At 34.6% G+C, this 27,771-nt stretch overlaps 1 protein-coding gene across 3 annotated transcripts in view; it reads right to left on the reverse strand.

Moving 5' to 3' along the window:
• Nucleotides 1–10,639: 10,639 nt before the first annotated feature.
• Nucleotides 10,640–27,771, reverse strand: part of LOC106504949 (uncharacterized) — a 631,734-nt gene continuing 614,602 nt past the window's right edge. The window contains exons 6-7 of one of the 3 annotated variants that reach the window (XM_084977000.1): nucleotides 14,315–14,403; nucleotides 10,640–13,200 (exon numbers count right to left, since the gene is read on the reverse strand). In XM_084977000.1, coding sequence (XP_084833126.1) covers nucleotides 14,388–14,403 — 16 coding nt within the window. In that variant the 3' untranslated portion in view covers nucleotides 10,640–13,200; nucleotides 14,315–14,387. Of the gene's footprint in view, nucleotides 13,201–14,314; nucleotides 14,404–23,240; nucleotides 27,764–27,771 lie in introns of those variants that run through there. The other 2 variants (XM_084977002.1, XM_084977001.1) reach the window with 2 other exon arrangements.

Below are 27,771 nucleotides of genomic sequence, written 5' to 3' on the forward strand. Positions count from 1 at the left end.
GATCGAGTCTCTTTTCAAGTAGCTTATAGTCTTGTTCAGGGAGGAGGACAAGAACACAGCAAATTAAAATCCAGTGTAAACTCCTTGAGGGCAGTGTAATTTCACTGGCTTCTGGAGGGCAAGTCCTCTTGTTCTTCCTGTTCCCTGTCTCTAGCTTGTACCTTATCATTTGGTGATGAAATAGGTGCTATTTTAGCATATACATAAAAGGCTGAATGAGCCTGGCACATGACTATGGCTCAGACAGATTGGTTGAAATTGAGAAAGCTTCCAATGAGGGAAGAATGGCTAAGCCCAGCTTTGAAAACTAAGTAAGGTATCAGTAGGCAGAGAAGTTATTGAAATGTTCCTGACATAGACAGTAGTGAGAGCAAAACCAAACACACAAGTTCTCTCTGCCTGGTGTTCTCTTCCCTGGATGTCACATTTCACTCCTCACTTTATTCAGTTGCCAAATGTCATCTACTGGAGACTCCTGTCCAGGTTTCCTTTTGTAAAGTTCTACTCCCTCCATCAATCTCTTTCCCTTTGCCTCTTTTTAAATTTTACTTCTTGTTACTAACTCACATATGCATAAATTTTAAGTTTTTTTAGTGTCTGTGTCCCCTCATTTAAATAAAAGCATTAGAAGACCGAGAAAATACTATTTTGTCGACTGCCAAAGCCTGAGATTCAAGAACAATTGACACAGGAAATGTTTAATCAGGTTTTGTTTTATTGTGAAGACAGGTAGGTAGGAAGTATATCTGGGATGTAGATTATTAAGGATAGTTTGTCTTCCTTGTTTATACTTTTATGTTAATATTCTCCACTCAAGAGATTACTGGGGTTACTGCCATCACTCCCCTGTAGAATCCCTCTCCCCCAACTGCCCAAAGAAAGGCATTTAACTTTTGAGGAGTTGCCTTTTTCTTCAGATTAGCAAATTTAGTCATTTCCAAGCATACTTTTGCACTAGCAGAGGGATGATCTTTGCAAAAGAAAAAAAAAAATGTGCATGATTCTGGTTCTATCTGAATGGATACTGCCATGGGACATTGCAACCTTAAATGGTATTTTGAAGTTTCATGACCTGTGTCTGCAATCAGCAGCTCTGATAGGCTTTGCCTTCCTTATTGCTCTCCATTTCAATGTTCACATCTTTATTATTCTTCTTAGGTATGACTTTTAGCAGAACACATTTTACACCTCATTTCACCTACATTTGCCTAAACACAGGGAATTGTTTCATCGTCTTGAACAGCATCACTCCGAAGCACGTCATGTGCTACTTTAATATTTGGACATCATGCCCATCCTTTGCCTGTATCATTTGTCAGTATATTAAGACCAAGTTTTAACATGTGCTGCTTGATCTTAAACCATTCTTGCTAAAGGATTTCATAGGCTGGAATTCAGTCTTACAGGTGAGCCAAGTTCTCCAGTCATCAAAATAAGATGTAAATGACTAATTATTAAACCTACTCTAATACCCAACTTGCTTTTCTTAGCAAACTTGGACCACTGCAGAACAAGAAAGGTGATTTAAATCAATGGTACTGCATCAACTCATGTTTCATGTCAGCTGCCCTACCCAGTATTTAAAGAATCAGGGGGTATTAAACACTATTCATGAAGAATTTTTCCTCCAGAATTTTTTTTCTGACCCAGAGGTAAGCTTAGCAATCAAATGTCACAAATTTGGCTAGTTTGGGACAGATTTGTTCCATGAGTAGAATCCTTCTTTTAAAAAAGTTCTAAGAATATTTTATTTCAAAAAGAATGCTGGCCAAAAAAAAGAAATTCTGATTTTATTAAAACTGGAATACCAACCAAACTAGAGACCAATGAAATTGATGTTTTAATATATACATATGTATATATATATGTACATATATACATTCTATACACATAAATATATAAATCTAGATATATAAAATTCTATATGACTCTTTCTATACAACCATATATATAAATATGCATAAAGAATTATATTGCTCTCTCTGAAAACATGACATGTCACTATTTTTGCTGTTTTAAAATATCTTTTAATAAACTTTTTAAATTAAAAAAAAACAGTACCCAGAATTAGTTATGGTAGGAGTATGGGAAGATCTAATAGCTGGTAAATAGAAATATCAAACAAAGCTCCTCATGGGAAATGTGTGAGGAATCGAGTGCTTGTTGCATCCCTACATCTGATTGGGCTGGTCTGAAACATCTGTTTCTTGCATACTGAGTGGAGCATGAGCCATAGGTTGTGGTTACAGAAGACAGCATGAGAGGTTAAGGGCTTTAAATAGAAACAAAATTGAGACCAGAACTCCTGGGATTACTCAAGTCCCTTATGCTCCATAAATATGTATATATGTGTATATGTATTGGCAACTGGAGAGATTAGTGAATTTAAACATGTTCTACAAGTGAGTTCATGTTCAGTCTGGCTTTTGCAGATCTCACAGCCATACTATGTAAATCTTTTTTTGGTCACGAAAAAGTTAATCCTCCAAATGACATGTAGTGGCTTAAAAATAAATTTAGACCTTACTAGTGACATGTGTAGGGAATATTGCTTGGATGCAGGGCCCTTAAACTTACCAACAATTCCTGAGTTTCTTGGTCAATAAGAAAAGAAAACTTTTTAATCCAATTGTTTATAGGCGAGTCCACTTTAATAATTGTAAGCAAATATACCTATTTATTATTCTGCTTATTCAAGTAGAATTCTCCCAACTCTTCTTAAACACTCTAAACAGGGAAATAGATTTAGGAGTAGGACAGCCAGAACACCCTACCATACCTTTTCAGTGTACTTTTTTTGCTTCCCTTTTTAGGAAGTAAAGAAAATACAAAGGACATAAACCTGACTCCAGCTCTGTCAAGAAAGACATTATGACAATCCCATTTTTAACTTTCATTCACATCTGTGAGAAGAGAATTTTGCTGCAATCCTCTGCTCAGTAGCTCTAGAGCACATCAATTTTGAATACATGATTATAAATAATAATTTAGAAAGGTCAGGAGTTAGGAAGAGGCAAGAAAACCAGAAACTGTAGCTATATCAAGGGTCATGAAAATAACATAGGCTTTGGATTTGGAAAAATTTTCTTTTGAATCACGTATTTTTTACTTCTTGGAACACCATGGGCCAGTTACTTAATCTCTTTAGGATACAGTGATGGTGGTATATTACTGTGAGGACTAAATTAACATTTTCTGTATATTGTGATTCTACTGTGAGGTTCAAAATAGTAGCTAGTAGCCACTGGCAATTACTGAGCATTTGAAATAGGACTAGCCCTGAATTATGATATTCTGTAAATATCAAGAAACCCTGGGAGTTTCCACTGTGATACTGAGAAAATGAATCCGACTAGGAACCATGAGGATGCGGGCTTGATCCCTGGCCTCAATCAGTGGGTTAAGGATCTGGCATTGCTGTGAGCTGTGGTGTAGGCCAGTGGCTACTGCTCCAATTTGACCCCTAGCCTGGAAATCTCCATAGGCCATGGGTGCGACCATAGAAAAGACAAAAAAAAAAAAAAAAAAAGCTACAATGGCATACCCACTAGGTATCCATGAGAATGGATAAAATAAGAAATACTGACCATACCGAGTGTTGGTGAATATGTGTAGTAATTGAGAACTTTAAACATTTCTGGTAGGAGTTTAGGTGGTACAACTAGTTGGGCAAATATTTTTACAATTTCTTAAAATTTTAAATATTTACCTTGTTATTTACCTTCCTACTCCTAGGTATTTACCAAAGAGAAACTGGCATATATGTACACAGAAACTTACACATGATGTTCATAAGTTTTATTCATAATATTCAAAAACTGAAAATAACAAAATGTCCAATAGGAAATGGATAAAAAATTTTTGGTAATATGTATTCAATAGATTATTTCTCAACAATAAATAAGAATGAGGCACTGATCTATACAACCATATAGATGAATCACCCCCTTCTCAAAAATTATGCTGCACAATAGAAACCAGACTTAAAAGAGTAAATACTACATGAATCCATTTATATGAAGTTCAAGAAAAGGCACAAGTCTATAGTGTCAGAAAGCAGGTCAGTCTTTTCCTTGGGTTTAGGGTGTATGTGAAGGGGCGTGGGGATGAAAGCACATCTGATTATTAGAATCAGGAGTAAAGTCTTGTGGATATGTTCCATGTTTTGAATGTAGTGATTATTTATCAGAGCTCTCTAAAACGTATTTAAAATAAGTGTATCTCCTTTCTTGTAAATTATATTTCAGTAATGTAAATTCAAATATTGAAAATGAATTGGTTGCTACAGAGGAGGAATATATATGAAAAATGTTAATTCATGAGCAGAGGTACCTAGGGAGGAAAGCATATGGCATGTGCAGGTAGCAGTGGCAATTCCATTTGACTGAAAGAAAAGATAAATGAACAGGAATTGTTGCAACATAAATGGGAAAGTTAAAGAGTTAGAACATGCAAGGATGTAAATATCAGCATAAACAACTCAATAATTATTTGTTAACGAATGAATGGTGGGGCATCAATTTATTTTGTTTGCCTTCCCCTTCTTCCTTTCCCTTAACGTTTGGAGTGACATCATCACACGAATGTATAGACAGGTCTCCAGCAAACCATGGGAGGAAGAGTGCCATGGTTCCACCTTAAATGGTAGGATCTGTTAGTGGTCTGATTTGCATTAGTTCCCTATCCATCAAATGGCAATATTCATTTGTTATCCTGCCAGCCTTTCTCACAGTTACCATCAGTAGAGCTCCTAAACACAGGTGCTCACACAACAAAATGGAATGATGGGCTCTAGGCATCTCTTGGAAATAAAAATAGTTAAAAACCAAATATTTTTTCATAAATGTTATTATATTAGTCTTGATGTCCAAAATAACAGTCTTGAGACTTGGCTGTAAATAGGAAGGCTTTGTCAACTATTTTCTTCCCTAACTCTTGAGGTTAATTTCCATTTGAAGAATCATTAGGACTGGTCACATATATTAGAATATTGGAAAGGCCATAAATCTGTTGAGCTCACTATTAGGCATGACAATGTTGTTTAATCCAGATGGCTAATTTGCATGGCTTCATTTAACACTTGACTTTTTCTACACACATTTGCTTACTGTAAAGACTGTTATAAGAAATATGTTACCTAAAACTTTGAGAGAAAAAAATACCCTGCCAAAAACTGGCTGCCAGATTTGAGTCTTGCTATATTGATGTTTCTAAAATGAAGGAGAAAAGAGGTTTAAAGGATTTGGGGCTTTGCAAAGGCAGTAGCTGCTTCCACAGCCTCCAATGAGTTAGTCTTCTAGTGTATTAACAAGCTATAAAAGTTTCAGATGGGGACATTTTAATATAAAGTCTTACTAGAAAAGTACAGACTCAAAATTCAAATAGAGTTATCAGTATTACTGCTAAAGAGTTAAAATTATAATGAAACATTTGTCAAAGGTTTTATAAGAAATAATAAAATGTATAAATTTATATTGATATCATATAGAAATTTGACATCACTATATCAATACAACCCATTTCTTTTAATATTCCTATCAAGCAGAGTCATAATCCTTGCTTTCAGGACTGAACACTACCAGTGTTATCTCCTATGTATGTGGCACTCCTGATAATTATTTCTTCTTGATGATTATCCTAGAATATTCTCATAATCTCATATATCCTATTCGTCATTGAGAAGTGGAGTTTATAAAGTAGCCCTAGAGGCACTGTCTGGGGTAGAGATGATGAGATATTGAGACTTGGTCATTCCCATTCCCTTTCTCTAAAAATCTTCATTCTGCACTGCAGTGAATTTGCACAGTCATTCCATAGTTATCAGAATTGCTTTCTTCTAGGAAACTAAAGAGGAAAAAAAGCCAGGCAGGAACAAAAAAAACGACAACACTTGAAATTACAGAGATTCAAACAAAAGTCACTTGAAAAGAGGGAGATGTTCAATTTCAATTTTGTCATTATTCAGACTCAAACCAGAGAGATTGAGACCAAAATGAGAATTCTACTTCTCCAATTTAGTGTTGCTTAGGAGAATTGCACTCTCTTGGCCTCAGTTTTGTCACGTAAAAAAACCTGCAAAACCTAATTACACATAATAGGGTCTTGTGAGAATAAATAAAAATAATTTGTAAAATTTTAGACCAGATTAATCTTAGATAGCTACACAGTAACAACATCAACAAAAACCTCAATATAGAGAGATTTGAATTTGAGTCTTAACTCCAGAATTGTTCATTGTATGATTGTGGCATATTTTCTAAATTCTCTGAGTCTAATTGTTTTTTTTGATAATAATTCTGTTTCAAAGAGTAGTCCTGAGAATTGTCACTCTGTTTATAGCAGTATGCAAAAGGCGAGTGCTTCCTATGATACAAATTCTAAATGTTGTACACCAGCTCCATGGATAGAGTAGCTTCCTCTTCTATTGGTTCAAAATAAATGCAAGCTCTTCAAACATAATTAAGGCAAAAAAATATGGTCAAAGGCCTTTAAACTCCTCTAATAATTACTGCTTCAAGGTTTTTTTATTGTATTTTATTTTTTTGAAGGTCTGAATGAATCCTTTCTCAATAATCATTCTGCTATTTTTCTTTATAATAGTTCACAATAGATACTATCTGTTCACGCTAAGGGACAAGTATGCAATTTTTTTCTTTTTTCTTTTTAGGGCCACACCCGCAGCATACTGAGGTTCTCAGGCTAGGGGTCTAATCAGAGTTACAGCTGACGGCCTACACCACAGCAAGAGTAATGCCAGATTCAAGCCATGTCTGTGACTTCCACCACAGCTCATGGCAATGTCGGAAATGTCGGATCCTTACTTAACCCACTGAGCAAGTCCAGGGATAGAACTTGTGTCCTCATCGCTACCAGTTAGATTCGTTTTTCCCTGAGCCATGACAGGAACTCCCAAATATGCAAATTTAACTCTGTATTCCATCTTCCTCTCAACTACTTTCTAAGACATAATTTCCATATTTTTTTAATTTATGTCCCTAAATTGATCATTTTTTCCCTTATGTTCTTCTGTTTCTTATTGTTTCATAAGCTCAGGAACCTGACCCGTTTTTTTTTTTTCAACTGTTTAAAAATTATAATTTTCAATACAAATTGACAGACAAAAAAAAATCAGGAGAACACACTTTAAACAATTCTATTTCAATTAACCAATTTTTCAATAGATAAATTAGCTGTAGAAGGTGCTGTGCTAAGCCCCATGGGCAATTTTTAAAGGTATAGACCTCAATATACTTATAATCTAATATGGATTTGATTTAAAAAAACCTATTATGTTCTGGAAACTATGTTAGAAACACTATTTTACTAATTTAGTTCTCAAAATAATCCTCTAAAGTGTGCATTATTATCATACAGATGGGGAAACAAAGACTTAGAGAAATTCCATGTCTTGCCCAAGGTCATATAACTAGGATGCTATAGAAGTCATTTGAGTTGAACCCAGTTTAGCTCCATACCCTTTATTCTTTTAATTGGGCATACTAATACATGACTTGGTTATGTTTTTAAAAAATAATCTTATTACTGTATTGGATTTATTAAAAAAAAAATCACAGACATCTATTTCTTAAAGGATACAGGAGTTTTGTCTGTTTTCCATGTTAGGTAATCCTGGCCTCATAAAACGAGTTAGAGCATGTTTTCCCTCTTCTATTATCTTATTTTTTGCTTGGTAGAATTCATAAATAAAACCACCTGGACCTGGAGTTTTCTTTGTGGGAAGGTTTTCAACTGTGACTTCAACTTTTGAACAAAGATAAATTTCTGCCATGTATTTTTTCCTTGAATGAATTTTGGTATTTTGTGTCTTTCAAGAAATTGGCTCATTATAAGTTGTCAGATTTACTGGAAAAAGTCATTCCTGATATTTTATTTCCCTTTCTGTGTTTATAGAATCTGAAATATGTTCTTCTTCCTGATACTGGTTTTTTTTTTTTTTTCCTCTCTCTCACTCTCACACTTAAATTTATTTTGGTTACTTTGGACTACTGTTTTGAATCTTGCTGATCTTTTCAAATAACCATTTTTAAAATTTTGTTTACTGTCTCTGTTTCTTACATGTTTCATAAATCACAATTTCAGCTTTTATTATTGTCATTTCCTTTCTTCTGCATATTTAGAATTTTTATTTCCTCTTGTTTCTACAAATGAAAGTTTTTTCAAATAAAAGTTCAATTGATTTGAACCCTTTCCTTATTTCTAGTTTAAGTAGTCAATCCTTTTAACTTCCTAATAAGGACTCCTTTAGCTTAATCACAAAAAATTTGATGTGTCTGTCATTTTCAATGAGTTCAAATTATTTTATCTTCTTGTCATTTCTTCTTTGTCCCATGTATTATTTAATTTGCACATTTCTGGGTATTTTTCAAATTCCTAGTTTAATTGTCACAGAAAACATATACTATATGATGTCTGACCACATAATTTTTAAACATATTTTATGTCTTACAATATGATCTCTCAAATAACTATTTTATATGCATTTGAAAAGAATCTTTTTTGGCTGATATTTGGTGTTATAAGTATCATTTTGTTATGGGGTTTTAAAAGTTGTTCAAGGATTAAGTATCTTTAATGTTTCTACCTATTTGTTACATCAATTATTGAGATAGAAGTTTTAAATTCTTCAATTATAACTGTGGTTGTTTCTATTTACTTTTTGCTTCATAGGCTGAGGTTCTGCAAATAAATCTAGGATATTCATTTTTTCTTCATAAATTTTTTCTTGGTGTCATTGTGCAATGTCTCTCTCATCCTTGGTTGTTATAGTTCTTGTTCTAAGGCTCACATTATCTGATGTTAACAAATTAATTGCAGCTTTCTTTTGATGACTGTTTGCATTGTATGTATTTTTCTACCAGTTTACATTTAATATGTTTTTTTTTTTCCTATTTAAAGTGAATTTCTTATGACGGCATCAGTCTAGGTATTGTATTTTACTGAATTAGAGTGCTTTGAATTAGAGTGCTTAGCTGGTTTATGTTTAATAAATATTTTTATATAATTAAATTATAATCTATCTTGCTATTTGTTATATGTCCCATATTTTCTTCCTTTTCTTTTACTTTCTATCTTTATTTTGATTATTTCTACTAACATATTTTATTTTCTTATTGGCTTTTTTTTTTTTTTAAATGGCTGCACATGCAGCATATGGAAGTTCCTGGGCTAGGGGCTGCATAAGAACTATAACTGTAGGCCTATGTCACAGCCACAGCAACACCATATCAGAGCCACAGCTTGTAGCAACACTGGATACTTAACCCACCGAGTGAGGCCAGGGATTGAACCCTCATATTCACAGACACGGTATCAGGTTCTTAATCAACTGAGCCGCAACAGTACTTTCTCATTGTCTTGTTTTAGTTTTATTTGTAGTAATTGCTATAGATTTTCTAAAATTCGCTTTTAGTTTATTGTAGTGAAACTTCAAATAACATCACACCAGCTCACATACAGTATAGGAACCCAAAAACACCATGTTTCTCTAACTTCTCTCTTTATCTTGGTGTTATTATTGTCATACATTTAATTCTCTATATGCTACAAACATTTTAAATATACCCATTTGGGGAGTTCCCGTCGTGGCGCAGTGCTTAACGAATCCAACTAGGAATCATGAGGTTGAGGGTTTGATCCCTTCCCTTGCTCAGTGGGTTGGCGATCCGGCGTTGCCATGAGCTGTGGTGTAGGTCGCAGACTCGACTCGGATCTGGCGTTGCTGTGGCTCTGGCGTAGGCTGGCGGCTACAGCTCTGATTAGACCCCTAGCCTGGGAACCTCCCATATGCCGCAGGAGCGCGGCCCAAGAAATGGCAAAAAGACAAAAAAAAAAAAAAAAAGAAAGAAAAATAAATAAATAAATATACCCATTTGCCATTTCTCCCACTCTCATATTTTGTGTGGATTCATATTTCTGATATCATATTGCTTCTACCTAATGAACTGTAACATTTCTTATAATTGATGCCTCAGCAGTTGTTCATCTGAATATATGTTTCTCTTTCACTTTTGAAAGATATTTTCACTTGCTATACAATCCTTGATTGACCTTTTTTTTTTTCCATTTTTAAAAATGCCATGCAATTGTCTTCTGGCTGGTATTGTGTATAACAAGATTTCCCTTGACATTGTTATCTTTTGTTTTTTATTCACGATATTCCTTCAAGATGTTCTCTCTTTAGCAGTTTTATTATATGTCTAGGTAAATTTTTTTTATTTTTACCTTTTGGAGGAGGTTGAGCCCCTATGACTTTAGTTTGCTGAATTTCATTAATTTTGAAAAAGCCTAGGCTATTATCTCTTAAAATATTTCTTCCATTCTCTTCTAACTCTCATTGCTTTCAGATACCAATACCCTATATTGTAGATGAGTTGGCAATATCCCATTATTTTGGACGCTCTGTTAAATTGATAATCATATTTTTCTTTGTGTCTTTCAATTTGGATAACTTAAATCAAATTGTCTTAAATTTAAATGATTCTACCTGGAACATGTCCATTTTATTTTATTGCTAATATCTACCAGTGAAATTCTTCATCTCTGATAACCTTTTCATTTCTGAGTTTCATAGTTTAATAAAATTTCATTTTTCTGATGAAATTCATCAATTCTTCATTCATGTTGTCCATATTTTTTTATTTTCCATATTGTCTACTGTATCTTTTAACACATTTATCACAGTTATTTTAAAGGATCTGATATTTCAAGTATCTGGACCATCTCTGGCTCTGGTTTTGTGGATTGACTTATCTCTTTACAATGAGTTTTATTTTTTCCTTGTATTTTCATGTCTCAAATTTTGGGATAAATTCTAGATAGTGTGATTAAAAAGAAGAGACTGAGGTAAACAGTATTTACACCCAGAAATATGTCCCCTTCTTCTTTAGGCCATTAATATGGAGGACTGAATTAATCTAACCACTAGTTGGTGTGTATTTAGGTTTTGTTTTTGCTATACTTTAGAGTTATACACTAAATTCTTCAAAAAGTTGACTAAAACTACTCTCTGATGAGTGTAAGCTTTGGGATACAGGATTTTTTTTTAACTGTTTCTGCTCAAACCTAGCTTTCAATAATTTCAGCATGTGTGACCCAAAGGTCTCCATGCCCTTAAGTCTGACACAGAAGTAAATCGTTACTGCATTTTATTTGGTTCATGAAAGAATTCATGGTGAGAATTAGGATCATTTTCTTAGTTATCTTGTACTATCTTAATGCTTTTTCATACATTGTGCACCTAAGCCCCAGGAGTGAAGTTTTCTGAGATCTGTAACCTTTTCCCCTGTGCAGAAAATTGTGCACAAGACTTGGCTGCCCTTTCTTCAGTGACTGCATAACTCTGCATTGTACTATCATAGAATCCAGATTTTCTGACCTGGAAAAAGTCCTTTTGTTTGTATTTATCCCCAGGAAAGAGGAAGAACAAAGGGAAGAAGAGTTTTCTGCTGTTTCCTTTGGATATGTATAATCAGAAGTGGAATTCCTGGATCATATGTATTTTTATTTAAAAAAAAAATTTAGGGGAGTTACTTTTGTGGTGCAGCGGAAATGAATCTGACTAGGAACCATGAGGTTGCTAGTTCAATCCTTGGCCTTGATCAGCGGGTTAAGGATCCTGCATTGCCATGAGCCATGGTGTAGGTTGTGGACGTGGCTTGGATCTGGCCTTTCTGTGGCTCTGGTGAAGGCTGGCAGCTACAGCTCCGACTGGACCCCTAGCCTAGTAACCTCCATATGCAACAGGTGCAGCCATAAAAAGACAAAAGACAAAAAAAAAAAAATTAGGAACCTCCATGTTATACACCATAGTGGCTATACCAGTTTGCATTCTCACCATTAGTGCAAAGGGTTCCCTTTTCTTCACATTCTCACCAGAACTTACCTCTTGTCTTTTGAGGTAGCTGTTATAATAGGTGTGAGATCATTCATTTTTTTTGGATTTGCATGTCCCTGATGATTAGGGATTTGAATCCTTTTTCATGTATCTATTGGGCATTGGAGTATCTTCTTTGGAAAATGTCTATTTAGTTTCTCTGCCATTATTTAAATGGATTATTGTTTTAAAATAGTGTTTTTCTATGGAGTTGTAGGAATTCTGTGTATATTTTGTATATTAGCACCTTATCAGATATTGCAGATATTATCAGCTATTGCCAATATTTTCTCCCATTCCATAGGTTCCCTTTTCATTTTATTGATTGTTTCTTTCACTGTGCAGAAGATTTTTAGTTTGATAGAGTCCTCCCTATTCATATTTGCCTTGGTTGCTTATGCTTTTGGTGTTATAGTCAGGCAATTTAACACAATTCAACAATTTAAATTTGATCACACACAGAAGCTATTCTCTTAATTCTCCCCTTTGATGTCACAATTTATATCTTGTGTATCCATTGGCAAATTGAGCTATAGTTATGTCTAATGCTTTTGTCCTTTAACCTTTATTCTAGAGTTAAGTTAGCATTTAAGTTAATTAAGCACATCACCATAGTATAGTTAGAATATGCTGAATCTGACTGTATGCTTACCTTTACCAGTATTATATATTTTCATATGTTTTCACATTACTAATAAGATTGATGTGGCTGACATTAGTAAATGCAAATAGCTCTAGGGTGACAACTGGCTGATCTGGGGGGGGGGTGGTTATTGTGGTTTTATTATCTGGTAACTTTGTCAGTGGTGGAAGCTGCTGTGTTTGTCTACACAATAAGTCTCTGTAAACCACAAACATGCCCTGTGTGTGACTGCTAATAGTAGTCTCTGTTTTTCTTCCTCATTCCTTGCCAAATGTATATATCTTAGCTTTGTCAGTCTAGATAGAGGAAAATCGAAGTAGGACCTTTGCACAGTGCTTGGAGAGGCAGGTCGCTCACCCATGCTGCCTCTTCCGATGAGAGAAATTCTTTCTAGCTGGGAAATTTCTTCTTGGCACTGAACAATGCTGACATGGAGGATGTGATGATCCAAGCAAAAAATAAAGCTTTCTTCCTTCTCTTTTTGTATGATTATTCTGGTTTTTGTTCCATGGAATTACTGAAATTTCCCAAATTGGCCCTAGAGGTCTTCCAGTGCTATATTTTTTTTGTAAATAGCTCTCCAGTCATGGATCTTTATGGAAGGATGGGGAAGCTGGGTTCTTGTAGGTTGTCATTTTCTTCTGCAACCAACTTCTTTTATCTCCTGATGGAAAGTATTGTGAAATTACCCCATAATAAAAAGAACCATGACTTGAACACTTACACATCCATTGCTGTTTCATGGAAATTTTGCATATTTTTTACATTGGTAACTTACAAAATTATTTTTTTCTGAGATGCCCCCACACAGTTTCTTCCAATATTATATTTATAGTTTAAGTAATACCTATAGACAACAAGTAGAATCATCTGATTTCATACAAGCTGTAGATTTAGGTTTCTGGTATGATAGAAAAGTTTGCTCATACAATAAATACATGATGTTCGTATAATTCAGTCATGAAGAACCAAACACCTGTGTTTCCATATGTTCTCATTTATTTCACTAAGTTGGAATCTCATGGATAATTTATGTATAATTAGATGAGCATGATAATTTCCCAGAAAGACAGGCTTTCCTGGGATACACTATTACCCAAGTGTATCCCACTTGGATAGTAAGTTTGGAGAGGGGCAATGATGGATGTCTACATAGTCATATGTGCTAATGAACCACTGAATAAACTTGAAACAACAAATTATTTCAAAGATATTAGGAAAGTAATGAATGTGTCAAAATGTGATATGCTAATATGTTTTGTTAATTTTTGTTTCATAAAACAGTAGATCAAACAAAATAAACAAGGTAATGTAGTACAGCTGAATAAATCTGTGGCTTTCTGAATTATGGCATTATTTAGGTTCTTTGGAGAAATGTATGCCATGGTAACTAAATTTAACATGGTCATTTTGAAATGTATAGAAATACCTAATCACTATGTTATATACTAGGAACTGACATAGTGTTTCAGTTCAATTATATTTCAAAAACAAACAAACTGGTAGAAAAAGAGATCAGGGTTCTGGCTACCAGAGGTGGGGAGTGGGGGTGGGGTGGACTGGATGAAGATAATCAAAAGGTACAAACTCCTAATAGAAGATAGGTAAGTACTGGGGATGTAATGTATGACATGTTAAGTATAATTAACACTGCTGTGAGTTATATAAGAAAGCTGTTAAGAGAGTAAGTAAATCCTAAGAGTTCTCATCACAAGAAAAAAAATTGTATTTCTTTAATTGTATATCTATAGAAGATGATGGAGGTTTGCAAAACTTACTGTGACAATCGATGATGTATTAAGTCAAATCATTAGGCTATATACCATAAACTTCTACAGTGAGGTATGTCAATTATATCTCAGTAAAACTGGAAGAAAAAACAGAAATACATGCAGTTCTCCAGACACAACACATTCTTTAAGAAAATCATGATCTGTCTTTTAAAAAATTGAAAAGACATAGACATGCATATAGTTTCACTTTTTAAAACAGAAGTCAGTAATTTTTTATGTTCAATGATCATGATAAATGCCCTGAAAACTCCATTCATGAACTTGATATTAAAAGAGCAAATATGAACAGATACTTTTTTATAATTGCCAATTTTCTTTTCATCTATTTAGATTTTACTCTTAGTTACCTTTGGAAGAATTAGAAGTATACAGAGTTGTGAAATAAAAATGAACTCTAACATTCAGAACCATGACATATAAAAAGTGACTTTAAATCAAAAGAACATATTCCTTTGAAAAAAACAAAAGGGAGAGCCTAGAGAAAAAAATGATTTAATGGAAAAAATAAATGAACAAGGAAATGTCATAAACCAAATATGTATTATAGATCTAACATTTTTAATCCTATTGATAACAATCTAAATATCAACACAATGCTCTCATGAGAAATGAAATGGAATTTTCAATGACAAGTGTAAAGGATCTGTGCTACAATGTCAACAGAGAATTGAAGTACTTGGTTAACTCCAAATTGTCACAAATTTAAGAACATCCTTGTTAGTATCTGTTCTATAAACTACTGAAGCATTAAGAAAATAGTCTTTAGAGATACAGAAACATTTTATTACATTAATATGATTAAAAATGTAATAAAAACAATTGTATTATTAACAGACCATTATTTTTTAAAATTATTTTTGTTTCCCATTATAGTGGGTTTATAGCGTTCTATCATTTTCTACTGTACAGCAAAGTGACCCAGTCACACATATACATTCTTTTTCTCACATTATCCTCCATCATGTTCCATCAGAAATGACTAGATATATTTCCCTGTGCTATACAGCAAGATCTCATTGCTTATCCACTCTAAATGCAATAGTTTGCATCTATTAACCCCATACTCCCAGTCCATCCCACCCCCACTCCCTTGGCAACCACAAGTCTATTCTCCAAGTCCATGATTTTCTTTTCTTTGGAAAGGCTCATTTGTGCCCTATATTAGATTCCAGACATAAGTGATATCATATGGTATTTGGCTTTTTCTTTCTGACTTACTTCACTTAGTGTGAGAATCTCTAGTTCAATCCATGTTGCTACAAATGGCATTATTTTGCTCCTTTTTACGGCTGAGTAGGATTCCCTTGTGTGTGTGTGTGTGCATTTTTTAAATGAGTATATATATATATATACCACATCTTCTTAATCCATTCATATGAAATGGACATTTAGGTTGTTTCCATGTCTTGGCTATTGAGAATAATACTGCAGTGAACCCAGGGGTACATGCGTCTTTTTCAAGGAAAGTTTTGTCTGGATAAATGCCCAAGAGTGGGATTGCTGGGTCATTTGGTAGTTCTATATTTCATTTTCTGAGGTACCTCCATACTGTTTCCCATAGTGGTTGTACCAATTTATTAACAGATCATTCTAAAACTATTATTCTAGGAGTAGTTTTAATTTCTACAGATTAATAGAATATAGACATCAGTTATTTAAGTGAAGAGCTCGGTAAGAACTTCCAAAAGTCATGGTAGAAAGAAAGTAGGCTGGTGTTTGGAAACACAAATAATTCAGAGTTTATAGAACAGAATTTGTCAGTGTTAATGGTGGAGGTCATAGATAAAATTCAACTTTTCAATTTTTTAAAAAGCTTGTGAAAAAACACTACAATACATGTCAGAGTATCATCATTTTCTAGATCATTGATAACAGATTATTGCAACTAATGATAATACATACTTCTTGGGTCTTTGTATGTCAAAAGATTTTTAGCATTTGTAGCAAAAATTAAAGCAAAATATAAATTGACATGTATCTTATAAATATATACTGATATTACTCTAAAAAAGCAAAAGTTACCATATTATGGTTTCTCCTTCAGAAACCATGTTGTCTTTTACATAGATTTTATATTATAAGATTCTATGTTTTTAAATCTGTCAGCTACCCACTTGCGGAAATGAGACTCATCCACTCTCTATTGTTCTCTACTCACTTCTCTTTACTAATTAAATTCTAAAATTAAATCTATGCCCTTAGTGCCACTAGACATAATTCAAATACTCATTTTTTAAAATTGAAGTATAGCTGATTTATAGTATTAGTTTTAGATGTACAACCTAATGATTCAACACTTTTATATATTATACTCACTTTAAAGTCGTTACAGTTCTCTGTTATACAATATATTTTTGCTGTTTGTTATATGTCATAGTTAGTATCTCTTAATCCCCCTACATCCATCTTGCCCCTCCCACCATCCTTCTCCTCATTGGTGACCATTAGTTTGTTATCAATATGTTTCTGTTTTATTATATTCACTTGTTGGTTTTACTTTTTAGATTCTACATATAAGTGATAACATACAGTATTTGTATTTGTCTGACTTATTTCACTAAGCATACACTGAAGGTCCATCCACGGTTGTTGCAAATGGCAGGATCTGATTCTTTGTATGGCTAATGTTTCATATACATGTGTGTGTGTGTGTATGTGTATATGTATATGTACACATACATATACACACCACATCTTCTTTATCCATTTACCTATTGTTGGATACTTAGATTGCTTCCCTATCTTGGCTATTGTAAATAAAGGTACTACGAACATTGGGGTGCACTTCTTGGCAACCATAGCAGGTCTTGTAGACGAAGAATATTTTTACCAGGACAGAAAGTTACATTAAACAGGCTGGTGTAGGATATATCGCACTTGTATATTACTTCCTAAATTTTTTTTAATTGTACATCAATTTTAGCTCAAACTCCTGCAAGGTTAAAGTATATGGTTTATTGATTTATTTATATACTGCAAGATGATTACCCCCTTTTTTATTCAATTGTTAGGATTTTTTCCTGTGATAGCTAACACCTCTATCACATCACACAATTATCCTTTCTTTTTTGTGGTGGGAGTGTGAATCTAGTCTCTTAGCAACTTGAAATACAGTATTATTATCTATAATCAACATGCTGTGCATTAGATCTCTAGGACTTATTTATCTGTTGGTTGCAAATTTGTACCTTAAACAATATCTTCCCAATTTCTCCACCCACAAGTCCCTGCTAACCACATTTCTACTGTTTTTGTGAGTTCAGCTTTTTCAGATTTCATACATAAGTGAGATCATACAGTCATGACTGAATACTATTTAATTGTGTTTATATCATATTTTCCTTTTTTTTTTTTGGTCTTTTCTAGGGCTGCACCCGTACCATATGGAGGTTCCCAGGCTAGGTGTCTTATTGGAGCTGTAGCCACCGAGCTATGCCACAGCCACAGCAATGCCAGATCTGAGCCATATCTGCAACCTACACCACAGCTCACGGCAATGCTGGATCCCCAACCCACTGAGCGAAGCCAGGGATCAAACCTGCAACCTCATGGTTCCTAATTGGGTTTGTTAACCACTGCACCACAATGGGACCTCCTATATCACATTTTATTTAGCCATTCATCCACCTATGGACACTCAGATTGTTTCTATATCTTAGCTATTGCATATAATGCTAAAATAAATATGGGAGTGCATCTATCTCCTCAATGCTGCTTTCATTTCCTTTCAGCATATGCTCTGAAGTACAATTGCTGGATCATGTGGCAGTTCTATGGTTTTTACTTTTGGAGGCACCTCCGTATTTTCCAATTTGCATTCCCACTGAGAGTATACAAATTCTCCCTTTTCTCCACATCACCTGTAATGGTAACCTATTGTCTCCTTAATGATAACTGTTCTAACAGGTGTTCGGTAATACCTCACTGCAGTTTTGATTTACATTTCCCCAAGTATTAGCAATGATGAGCATCTCTTCATGTAGCTATTAGCTATTTGGAAATCTTCATTGGAAAAAATGTCTTAATTCCTCTGCCTTTTTTATTCAATTGTTAGGGTTTTTTCCTATTCAGTCACACGGATTCTTTGTGTATTCTACATATTAGCCCCTTGTCCAATAGAGTTTGCAAATATTTCTCTCCCATTGCATAGGTTGCCTGTTTTGACTATTCTGCTTTGGTGTACAGAAACTTTTTAGTTTGATGTATTCATATTTGTTGATTTTTCCTTTGGCTGCTTGTACTTTTTGTGTCATATTTAAAAAAAAATTGCCTATATCAGTATCAAGGAGATTTTTCCCTATGAATTCTTCTAATACATTTATGGTGATAGGTCTTATGCTAAAACTTTTAATTTTTTTGTTGAGTTCACTTTAGTGAGGGTATAAAATAATGGTCCATTTTTACTTTGCTGCACGTGACTCTCCAGTTTTCCAAGCACCAGCTGTTAAGATTATCCTTTCCCAATTGAGCGTTCTTGCTTTCTTGTCAAATACTAGTTGACTGTAAAGTGGGGGAGTTAATTCTGAACTTCCAATTCTGTTTTGATGTTAATCTATCTATTTTTATGCCAGTATCATAGTATAATTAATTACTATGGCTTTGTAGTATATTTTGAAATCAGGAAGGGTGATACCTCTTGCCCTTCTGCTCCGATTTCTTAGGGTATTCAGGGTCTTTGTGGTTCCTTACATATTTTAGGATTTTTAAAAAATTATGTCAAGATGCTTTTGGAATTTCAATAGGGATTGCCTTGGATCTATAGATGACTTGAGTAGTATGTACACTTCAACAGTATTCTTCCAACCCACGAACAAAGGATATCTTTTCATTTCTGTCTTTAATTTCTTCATCAACGTCTTAAAGAGTTTTCAGTGAATAGATTTTTGCTTCTTCGATTAAATTTATTCCTAAGTATTTTATTGTTTTTGATGGTACAGTCAATAAGATCATTTTCTTTAGTTATTTTGCAGCTGTTTTTGTTGTTAGAATATGGAGAAGCATTTGATTTCTGTATATTGACTTTATATCTTGGAATTTTGCTGAATTCAATGATAAGTTCCAACAGTTATTTTGTTGAGTCTTTAGGGTATTCAGATCATTGCATATCATATTATTTGCAAATAAAGGCAATTTTCTTTCATTCCAATTTGAATGCTTTTTAGTTCTATTTTTCTTATTTAATTGCTGTACCTAGGACTGCCAATGTTGCGATGAATAAGAGTGGTGTGTTCCCTGTCTTGTTCCTCATTTTAAAGAAAAGGCTTTTGCTTTTTCACAATTGAGTACTATTTTAGCTGTGGGTTTGTGTGGCTCTTACTGTGTTAGGTTCCCCTTTTACCCAGTTTGCTGAGAGGTTTTTAAGGATGGTGTATTTCATCAGATGCTTTTTCTGCATTGGGATGATCATATGACGTCTATATTCTACTACTGTGGTGTATCACATTTATTGATTTACATGTAATGAACGATCTTTGCATCCTATGGATAAAGTCCCACCTGATCCTGGTGAATTACCCTTTTAATGTGCTGTTGGAATTTGTTTTTCTAATATTTTGTTGAATTTTTACATTTATATTCTTGAGGGATATTTGGTTGATAGTTTTCTTTTCTTGTAGTATGGCCTTGGTAAAAGAGTAATCCTGGACTTAAAATAAGTTTGGAAGCATAAAGGAGTTAGAAAAGGACTGGCTATGATTCTTGAAAAGTTTGATAGAATTCACCAGTGAAAACATCTGGTCTGGAGCTCCTGTGTTTGGAGGGTTTTGATTATTGATTCAATCTCATTACTCCTTATGGTCTACTCAGATTTTCTATTTCTTCTCAACTCACTATTGGTAGGTTATATGTTTCTAGTAATTTATACATTTATTTTAGGTTATCCAATTTTTGACATGAAATTGTTAATAGTAGTCTCTCAAAACATTTTGTATCTCTATAGTATAAGTTGTAATGTCTTTTTCATTTGTAATATTACTTTTTTTTCTTAGTTTATCTAAGTGTACCCTCTGTCTACTGGAGCTCAATCTCATTACTTCACTCAGGGGCTGGCTGCAGAGTGGGAGGTGTGAATAGCACTTAGGACACTGGGGGTGACTGCTGACTCCAGTTGGGAATACCCTACTGTGTGCACATATGTAATACTCCCCAGTGCTCATGGGTAGATTTTCTGCTAAGCACAGGCATCAGGGTATGTTTCCCTTTAATGTCCTTTGTTATTCTTATTTCACTCTTTCTGATCTCCTCCATTCCCCTAGCCATGAAGGGCCTATCTTAAGGGCTCTCAGTGCTGCTGAAGAGAGACTGTTTTCTCTAGCTATGTTCCACGCCACTGGTGTAGTTGGGAATGTATCCCCTGTTATATTCCTCACTGTGGGAGATGTCAGCGCAACCTGATAGTTCAGCATGATGCAGGCTTAACCTGGGAGGGGGGTGGGGGCAGCTCTGCTACTAATGTTCTTACCATCTCCAGTGCATCAAAAAAAGCTTTTATATATCTATTTAATCTATATAAATATATAAAAGCTTTTTTTGCACCAGTGGCATGCTAGAACCTCCCTTCAAGATGGCTGGACTTCTGAAATGTCTTTCTCATCTGACCAGGTCAGCATTTTGCAAGTTTTTTTCCCAACTGCAGTAAAAGCAGTTGGGGCAAGTATGCTTCTCTGCTGGTTCCACAGTCCACACTAAGGTCTGTCTAGCTATTGCTGGATGCACAGGTGGGTGAGACTCCTCTTGGGTTCCTTGGCACAAAGTGCTTGATCCGATCCCACAACTCCCACAAAGATCCTTTTGTTCCTGAATAAATGTCTTAATTCTTTGTTGAAATTGGGGAACTAAAAAGAGGGACCATACTGCTAATATCACTTCTGTAATTACTACCTTTAATTACCAGTGTGAATAAATTTTACACTACCGAAACTTTCTCCTGTATATTTTTGTTTAGCTACTGTGTTGCTTAACAGAAACAAATAAATAATACAAGATTTTCTTGATCACTCCTCTTCAGTCTTCAAGTATCATTATATCAAAATATCTTTCTGGATTTTATGTGTACAGATAGTCTTACTCTTAGTTTGCATTCCATAGACAATTTCCCTGGACTTATTTTCCTACTCTAATGATTTATTTGGTCTCATTTATTAACAAACATTTTAAATGCTTATCAAAACCATAGCTAAAATCCACTAAGCTTTTAAAATGTGCTGAGTATATTATAACAAGCCCTTTACTTTGAGACTGTTTTAAAATTCTCACACAAAAAAATATATTATCCTCACTTTCCAGATAAGGGAAATGATTGAGATTGAGAAGGTAGATGCGTTACCTAAGGGAACTCAGCTAGTTTTTTAATTAAAATTCAATGACAAAACTTCACAATTTGACCTCTTAACTATGTGGTATTTCCTTTATGCCACTTGCCTTGGTACTGTTACCCCAACTGTACCAAGGAGAAGGAATGAGAAGGAGAAAAGAAAGCAGCTACGAGTTTAACAGACATGAAACATGTCAGAGAATAAGAGACAAGCTCACCTCTGCTATCGAAACAGGAACAAAGGCCAAGAAATGCCTTCACATGCTATGTAGAAACTTGCAAAATGCAGTGTGATTATGCAAAAACTGAAACACTTCGGTCACTGGCCTATGAAGAGTCAAGGGACTAATTATGTCAATTTGAAGACAGAAGGGTGGCTTCTGCAAATAAATATCACAATGTTCAGAAGTAACTAAGACCAAAACTGGATTGGAGATTTACACCAAAATCTTTTCAGCGTAGGCAGAGGCAGGCAGATAAGAGAAAAGTGAAATCTGGGGAATGGACTTATTTGTAAGATCAGCTCTTTAGGAAAGAGAATGGAAAGGGAACGTCATGCTTAGTGACTTAAGAGACAAAGTCTGGTCTGATTTAATCAAGTCAGAAGTTGAGGTCCAACCCAAAATCTAGGTCATAGGCAAAGGTCCCAGGCAGCAGTTAATGGAGAAAAATAGATTTAATGTAGAAAGCCTATCACTGTTAAGAACCTAGTTAGTATGGAGGACATAGAAAATGAATCATTACCCTGGAGGACAGGGCTTCAGACAGTGTTAAAGCTGCAAACAATAAAGCTGAAGTTCTAGATATGGCTGCAACTATGGCTGTAGTAACCAGGCAGATGTAGAGAGGCAAAACCCCAAGGCAGTGGGGCAAAGGGTGGTATAAGTTTGATCCTGAGGATCTAAGTGGTTACTCCAAGCCTGCACTGTTACATACTGGACAACAGATCTCTGGGAGTAAGATATACTTACTAGCTGGTAGAACTGCAGCTCATTGTATTTATTCCTTGATTAAGACAGGGATTAGTTAGGTAAGTCTGTTTATAGAAACTGAGAGGGTCTGAAAAAAGGCAAACATTGGCATTTCCTAGTGAATAAATGTTGTTCTGACCTTCAATTCTGCCCTCAAAAAATAGTCTTCTGACTTGCAAAAGTACTTGTCAGTCACTGATAAACTGCCTTAGTGGTCTTTCTCACATAAGCCTGTCAAAGGCAAATTTGTATTCATCCATATATTTTTCCAGTAGGTTCTTCTCCCTCCTTCACAACCATAGAAAATATATTCCTGGTATATAGATCACTCATGTCCTGAAGTAGATCTACACAGAATTTAAAAACACACCTTGTATATTCCTAGTGAAGCCCATGTGGCTTGGGTAATACAGCTTGATAGCAATAAGTAAGCAATATCCATTTACGAGAGTTGATCAGTGCTATACCAAAAAGTTCACTTAGGCCATTACATTTAACATATGTTAAATTTTCTTTCTCTTTTCACACCTGGATTTTTATACTTGTTAACAAATGGTTCCCTTAATTCCTAAGATCTATTTCTAAGTTCTCTACTTAAAAAGGTAAAACACATCAGGGATTTTTCAGGTTTTTTTTTTTTTTTTGGTTTATCTAATGAAACAGTGATAAACAAGTACCTTGATTATTACATTTCAGTCCCACATGTATTTTAACTGGTATACACACACTGGAGACACAGAGGTAGTTGAAGCGCTAAAGCTACTATGAGGAGTCTCAGTCTATCCTATGTGAAGGGGAAGAGACACATTCACATATAACTAGAATGCAAGTCCACAGTGATAAATGATATAAAACAACCATAAACATTTCCTTTGGGAGCAAAAAGGAAAGCATGATTGACTGAGATTATGGATATTCAGAAAGAGAAGCCCTGCAAAACATAAAACATTTGAGTTCTACATCTAAGGACAACTATATCAAGAAGGCAGAGAAGGAAAATGAGAAAAGGGGCAAAGAAAAAGGCTATTTGGGGCAGAGGAAGGAAAGAATAAGAGACCTAAAATGGCATGTTTAATTTGAGGGAAGGGATAGTATCCTGTTTCTGGAGTGTAGAAGGGTAAGGAGAAGAGGGAACACTCTTGGATAAAGGAGATTCTAATGATGAAAGGCACTCAACACCAAGCTGAGATTGAATTTCATTCCATAGGAAATGGGAACCCTTAAAAACTGAACTTATGTGACTCAATTAAGAGAACATCAATAGCAGACTTATAAATTTTGAAAACTCATTGCTTACATTCTGGAAAGTTTATTTAATAAAGGAGCATACATGGTGGTAAGACAAGTTTGACTTTCCAGATAGATTATGGAAAAGATATTGTTATCTAGTCTAGGGAAATGGTTTAAAAAATGTGATTTAGTGGAGAGAGATCTATGTGCATATTGCTGAGCTATAACTGTCAAAGAGCTGAACAGTGAATGGTCCTCCTTTGATTCCATAATCAAATGAAGTAAAATGAAGATTCTACATTTTATGGATTTAGAGAATGAATGGAGGAAGATATAATCAAATACATTAGGGACTGCAGTAAAGGGAATAGGTGTCAGGAAACAGAATGCATTTGGTTTGAACCTTACGTTAGAGGCTTTTAATATGGGATACCCAACTAGACACATATCTTGGTCTACATTTTCCCAGAGTCTCCTGTCATTAAGTGAACCACACAGCTGAGCTCTATGCAAGGGAATATAACCAGAGTGATGTGTACTACTTCCAGGTCTGTACATTTCCTATATTTTTCCTCCTTCTGCCATTGAATGCGAGTGACTATGCTGTCTTAGAAAAAGTAGATGATGCCTCAGTTCATGGATGAGATATATGAGAACTAGACATACTTCCCTTGGACTGTTACTTGAGTAATCAATAAACCTCTATTGGTTTTGAGACACTGTATTGGTTTTGAGACAGTGGGATCTGTTTCTTCTGCAGCTTAGCCCAACTGAATACAGATGTATTGAGTTTAAAATTCCCCTAATCCACTGCTTACACTACAATATTCCAGGAGAGATAGATAAGCAGGATTACAAGATTACACAGAGGAGAACTCAGAATGAGAAGGCTGAGAAAGTGACCCAGAAATTTATTTTGAAATTAGGAGTTTGATGAGATAAAAAATTATTTAGAAAGGAACTCCTGAGAGTAAGACAGAGTCATCTGGATATGAATATAAGATCAAAAGCCAGGCTTTTTGTGAATTTTGTTTATTGTCATTTGAATTCTTGGAAGCAGAGATTATCAATTTCTTGGTCTTACTGAGATATATTAGTTTTATTAAAGATGAATGACTTTCTTAAAGTTACAGTTGTAAGTCAGTTCTTCTGTCTGTTGGATCAAGTGGTCTTTAATTTGTGCGAGCTTTAATGATACGGGAAAACTTTAAGCACGTTTAAATTCAGCTACTTATGGTCCTAGACTAAATGGTGAAACAACTAAAGGTCCCTATGCAAAAAGGCTTCTGAGCTTTATAGTAAGGAAGCTAACTGCAGGGACTGTCAACAGAGAAGGGGAGGTAAAAGTATTTGATAAACTGTGGTGTCAAAGGAAATTGGATTTTCCCTCATTTTGTCAGAGGAGGAAAAGCACTTTGTACTGAGTGTTTTCTAGTGAGAATAACAGCTCAGATCAAATTTATCTTCTGTTACTAAAATGATTCTCCTTTGCATTTCATATAAATTTTAAAACCAACTTGTTAATTTCTAAAAGATCAAAATAGGTAGACATTTTATTGGGATGACATTAAAGCTATATATCAATTTATGTAGGACTGACATTTTTATAGTACTGAATCTTTCAATCTATAACAGCATAAATTCCTATATTTAGGCCTATTTAATTTGTCTTGTTCATGCTATGCTGCTTTTTTTTTGTAGAAAGTAGTGGTTTTCACTCAGGGCAATTTCATAGTGCTACTGTTGAAAAATTATGATGTAGAGATACTGCATACATTTTATTAGATTTATTCTTGGAAGCTTGCTGGTTTTATTTATTATAAGATGTTAACATTTTCCCTATTTAGTTGATAACTTTCAAAAATGTCATTTCTAGTTGTTTGTCACTGAAATATAGACATGCAATTGGTATTAAATACTGATCTTATATCTTATTGACCATGCTCAATTCACTTATTAAATCTAATAGTTCATTTGTTCATTCTTTTGCATTTACTCTAACCAGTCTTGTCATCTATTAAATAATGTCAGATCTAATTCTTCTGTATTTTCTTTTTCATGACTTACAGCACTTGTTAAGATCTTTGATACAGTGTTAAATATAAATGTCACAACCTGAAATTCTTATTCCTAATCTCAAGTAGAAAATTTTCACTATTTCAAATTATTAAGTATAATGTCTGCCAAGTATTTTTTGTAGATATCATCTATCAGATTAAGGAAATTATTTTATATTCCTAGTTGATTGAGTTTTTTCCACTAATGAGTACTAAACTTTATCAAATACTATTTATACATCTAGCAATATAATCATATGATGTTCTTCCTTTAGTACCTTAATTAGATTAGTAAACAAACAGCCTTCCTTACATAAATTAGTGGCTTTTTCTAGAAATCAAATGTTACAGATTTTTAAATTCGATCCAAGACCCACTGAAACTCTGCAGATATTTTAATTTGTTAGAAAATTCTGTTTATGTACATTTATAATCTTAGAAAAGATTTTTGATAATACATGTCTGTATTGGCTTCAGAATCAATAAAATAATAGTAAAAACATCCATTTTACAAAAACCATTCTCCGGAGTTCCCGTCGTGGCTCAATGGTTAACGAATCTGACTAGGAACTATGAGGTTGCAGGTTCGATCCTTGGCCTTGCTCAGTGGGTTAAGGATCTGGTGTTGCCCTGAGCTGTGGTGTAGGTCACAGACGTGGCTTGGATTCCGTGTTGCTGTGGCTCTGGCGTAGGCTGGAGGCTATAGCTCCAATTGGACCCTTAGCCTGGGAACCTCCATATGCTGCAGGAGCGGCCCTTGAAAATGCAAAAAGACAAAAAAAAAAAAAAAAAAAAAAAAGCAATCTCCCAAGGATGAGTTTCTCTCACAAACATTAACTTTTTTGCTCATTTTCAAAATTTTCACTTTCCAGATTGACCATGCTAAATGCATTACCAAAATTTTCTTGACAAGTGTTAATAAACAAGTATCTCATAAACTCCTAGCAAATAAATGTAAATTGATAATAATTCCACTTTGAGAATTTAAACTTCAATTCCCCTTAGATGTTTTTAAGTCACTGCAATTGTACTTGTTAGAGCAAAAGTTTGGAGAAAACTTGTGTATCAGGCTGAAGTATACCATGCCAAGATTTTTATGGTTTAAAACAGTAAAGTTCTAGTTATTCCTCATGCTACATGCTCAGTGAGGGTCTTTATGGATTCTGCTTAAAGAATGTATAGGAAACAGGAACTGTCTGGATTGCATGGAGGGCCGTAGTGATGGAAGAGAAAAGAAAATGTCGAAGTCTGCCATATGATATAGAAATTCTGACGGCCTCAATTCAATTTACATTTTTTCCTTTGGCAAAAGCAAGGTGTGTGGCCAATTTTGCCCATAATGAGAGAAGGAATTTGACCATAATTCTCTTCCATAGTAGGAAAGTGAATATTGGAGAACTGTAGTAGGATTGACCAGAGTTTTCTTTTCAAATCAGTAAAACTCTGGTTCTCTCCCTTTCTCATTTACACACTCACCTCCTCCCAAGGGAAACTACCCAAACACCCCATCCATTTACTTCTTCGATCTTCAAGCCCTAGGTCTTGTCATTCCATGCATTCACCTTGCACAGATGAACACTGTCTAGCAGACACACAGTAGTGAAACAAGAATACTTCCATGCAAATGGAGAAACACGGAGAAGCACAGCAATTACTCTCATTTAGCACAGCCACTTCATGCTGTCCATGTACAGAAATGAGCTTTTGTCCTGAAAGTGGAGAACAAACCTCTGCTTTGTCTTCCTAAGGGCAATTCCCAGTCCTCAGTATCGATGGTACTTGAGTACGCCCTTCCGAGGCTACAGCTGAAGAAATGTGACACCATAACTTTTTAAGTGGTGGAAAAGCTTTTTCAGCCCATTTTCTGCCAAC

This window comes from Sus scrofa, chromosome 9 (genome assembly GCF_054392235.1).
Source record: "Sus scrofa isolate SSC_HxYL_T2T_F1_AM1 chromosome 9, Sscrofa_HxYL_maternal_Yorkshire_Landrace_v2.0, whole genome shotgun sequence".
In the NCBI taxonomy this organism is placed as follows: Eukaryota; Metazoa; Chordata; class Mammalia; order Artiodactyla; family Suidae; genus Sus; species Sus scrofa.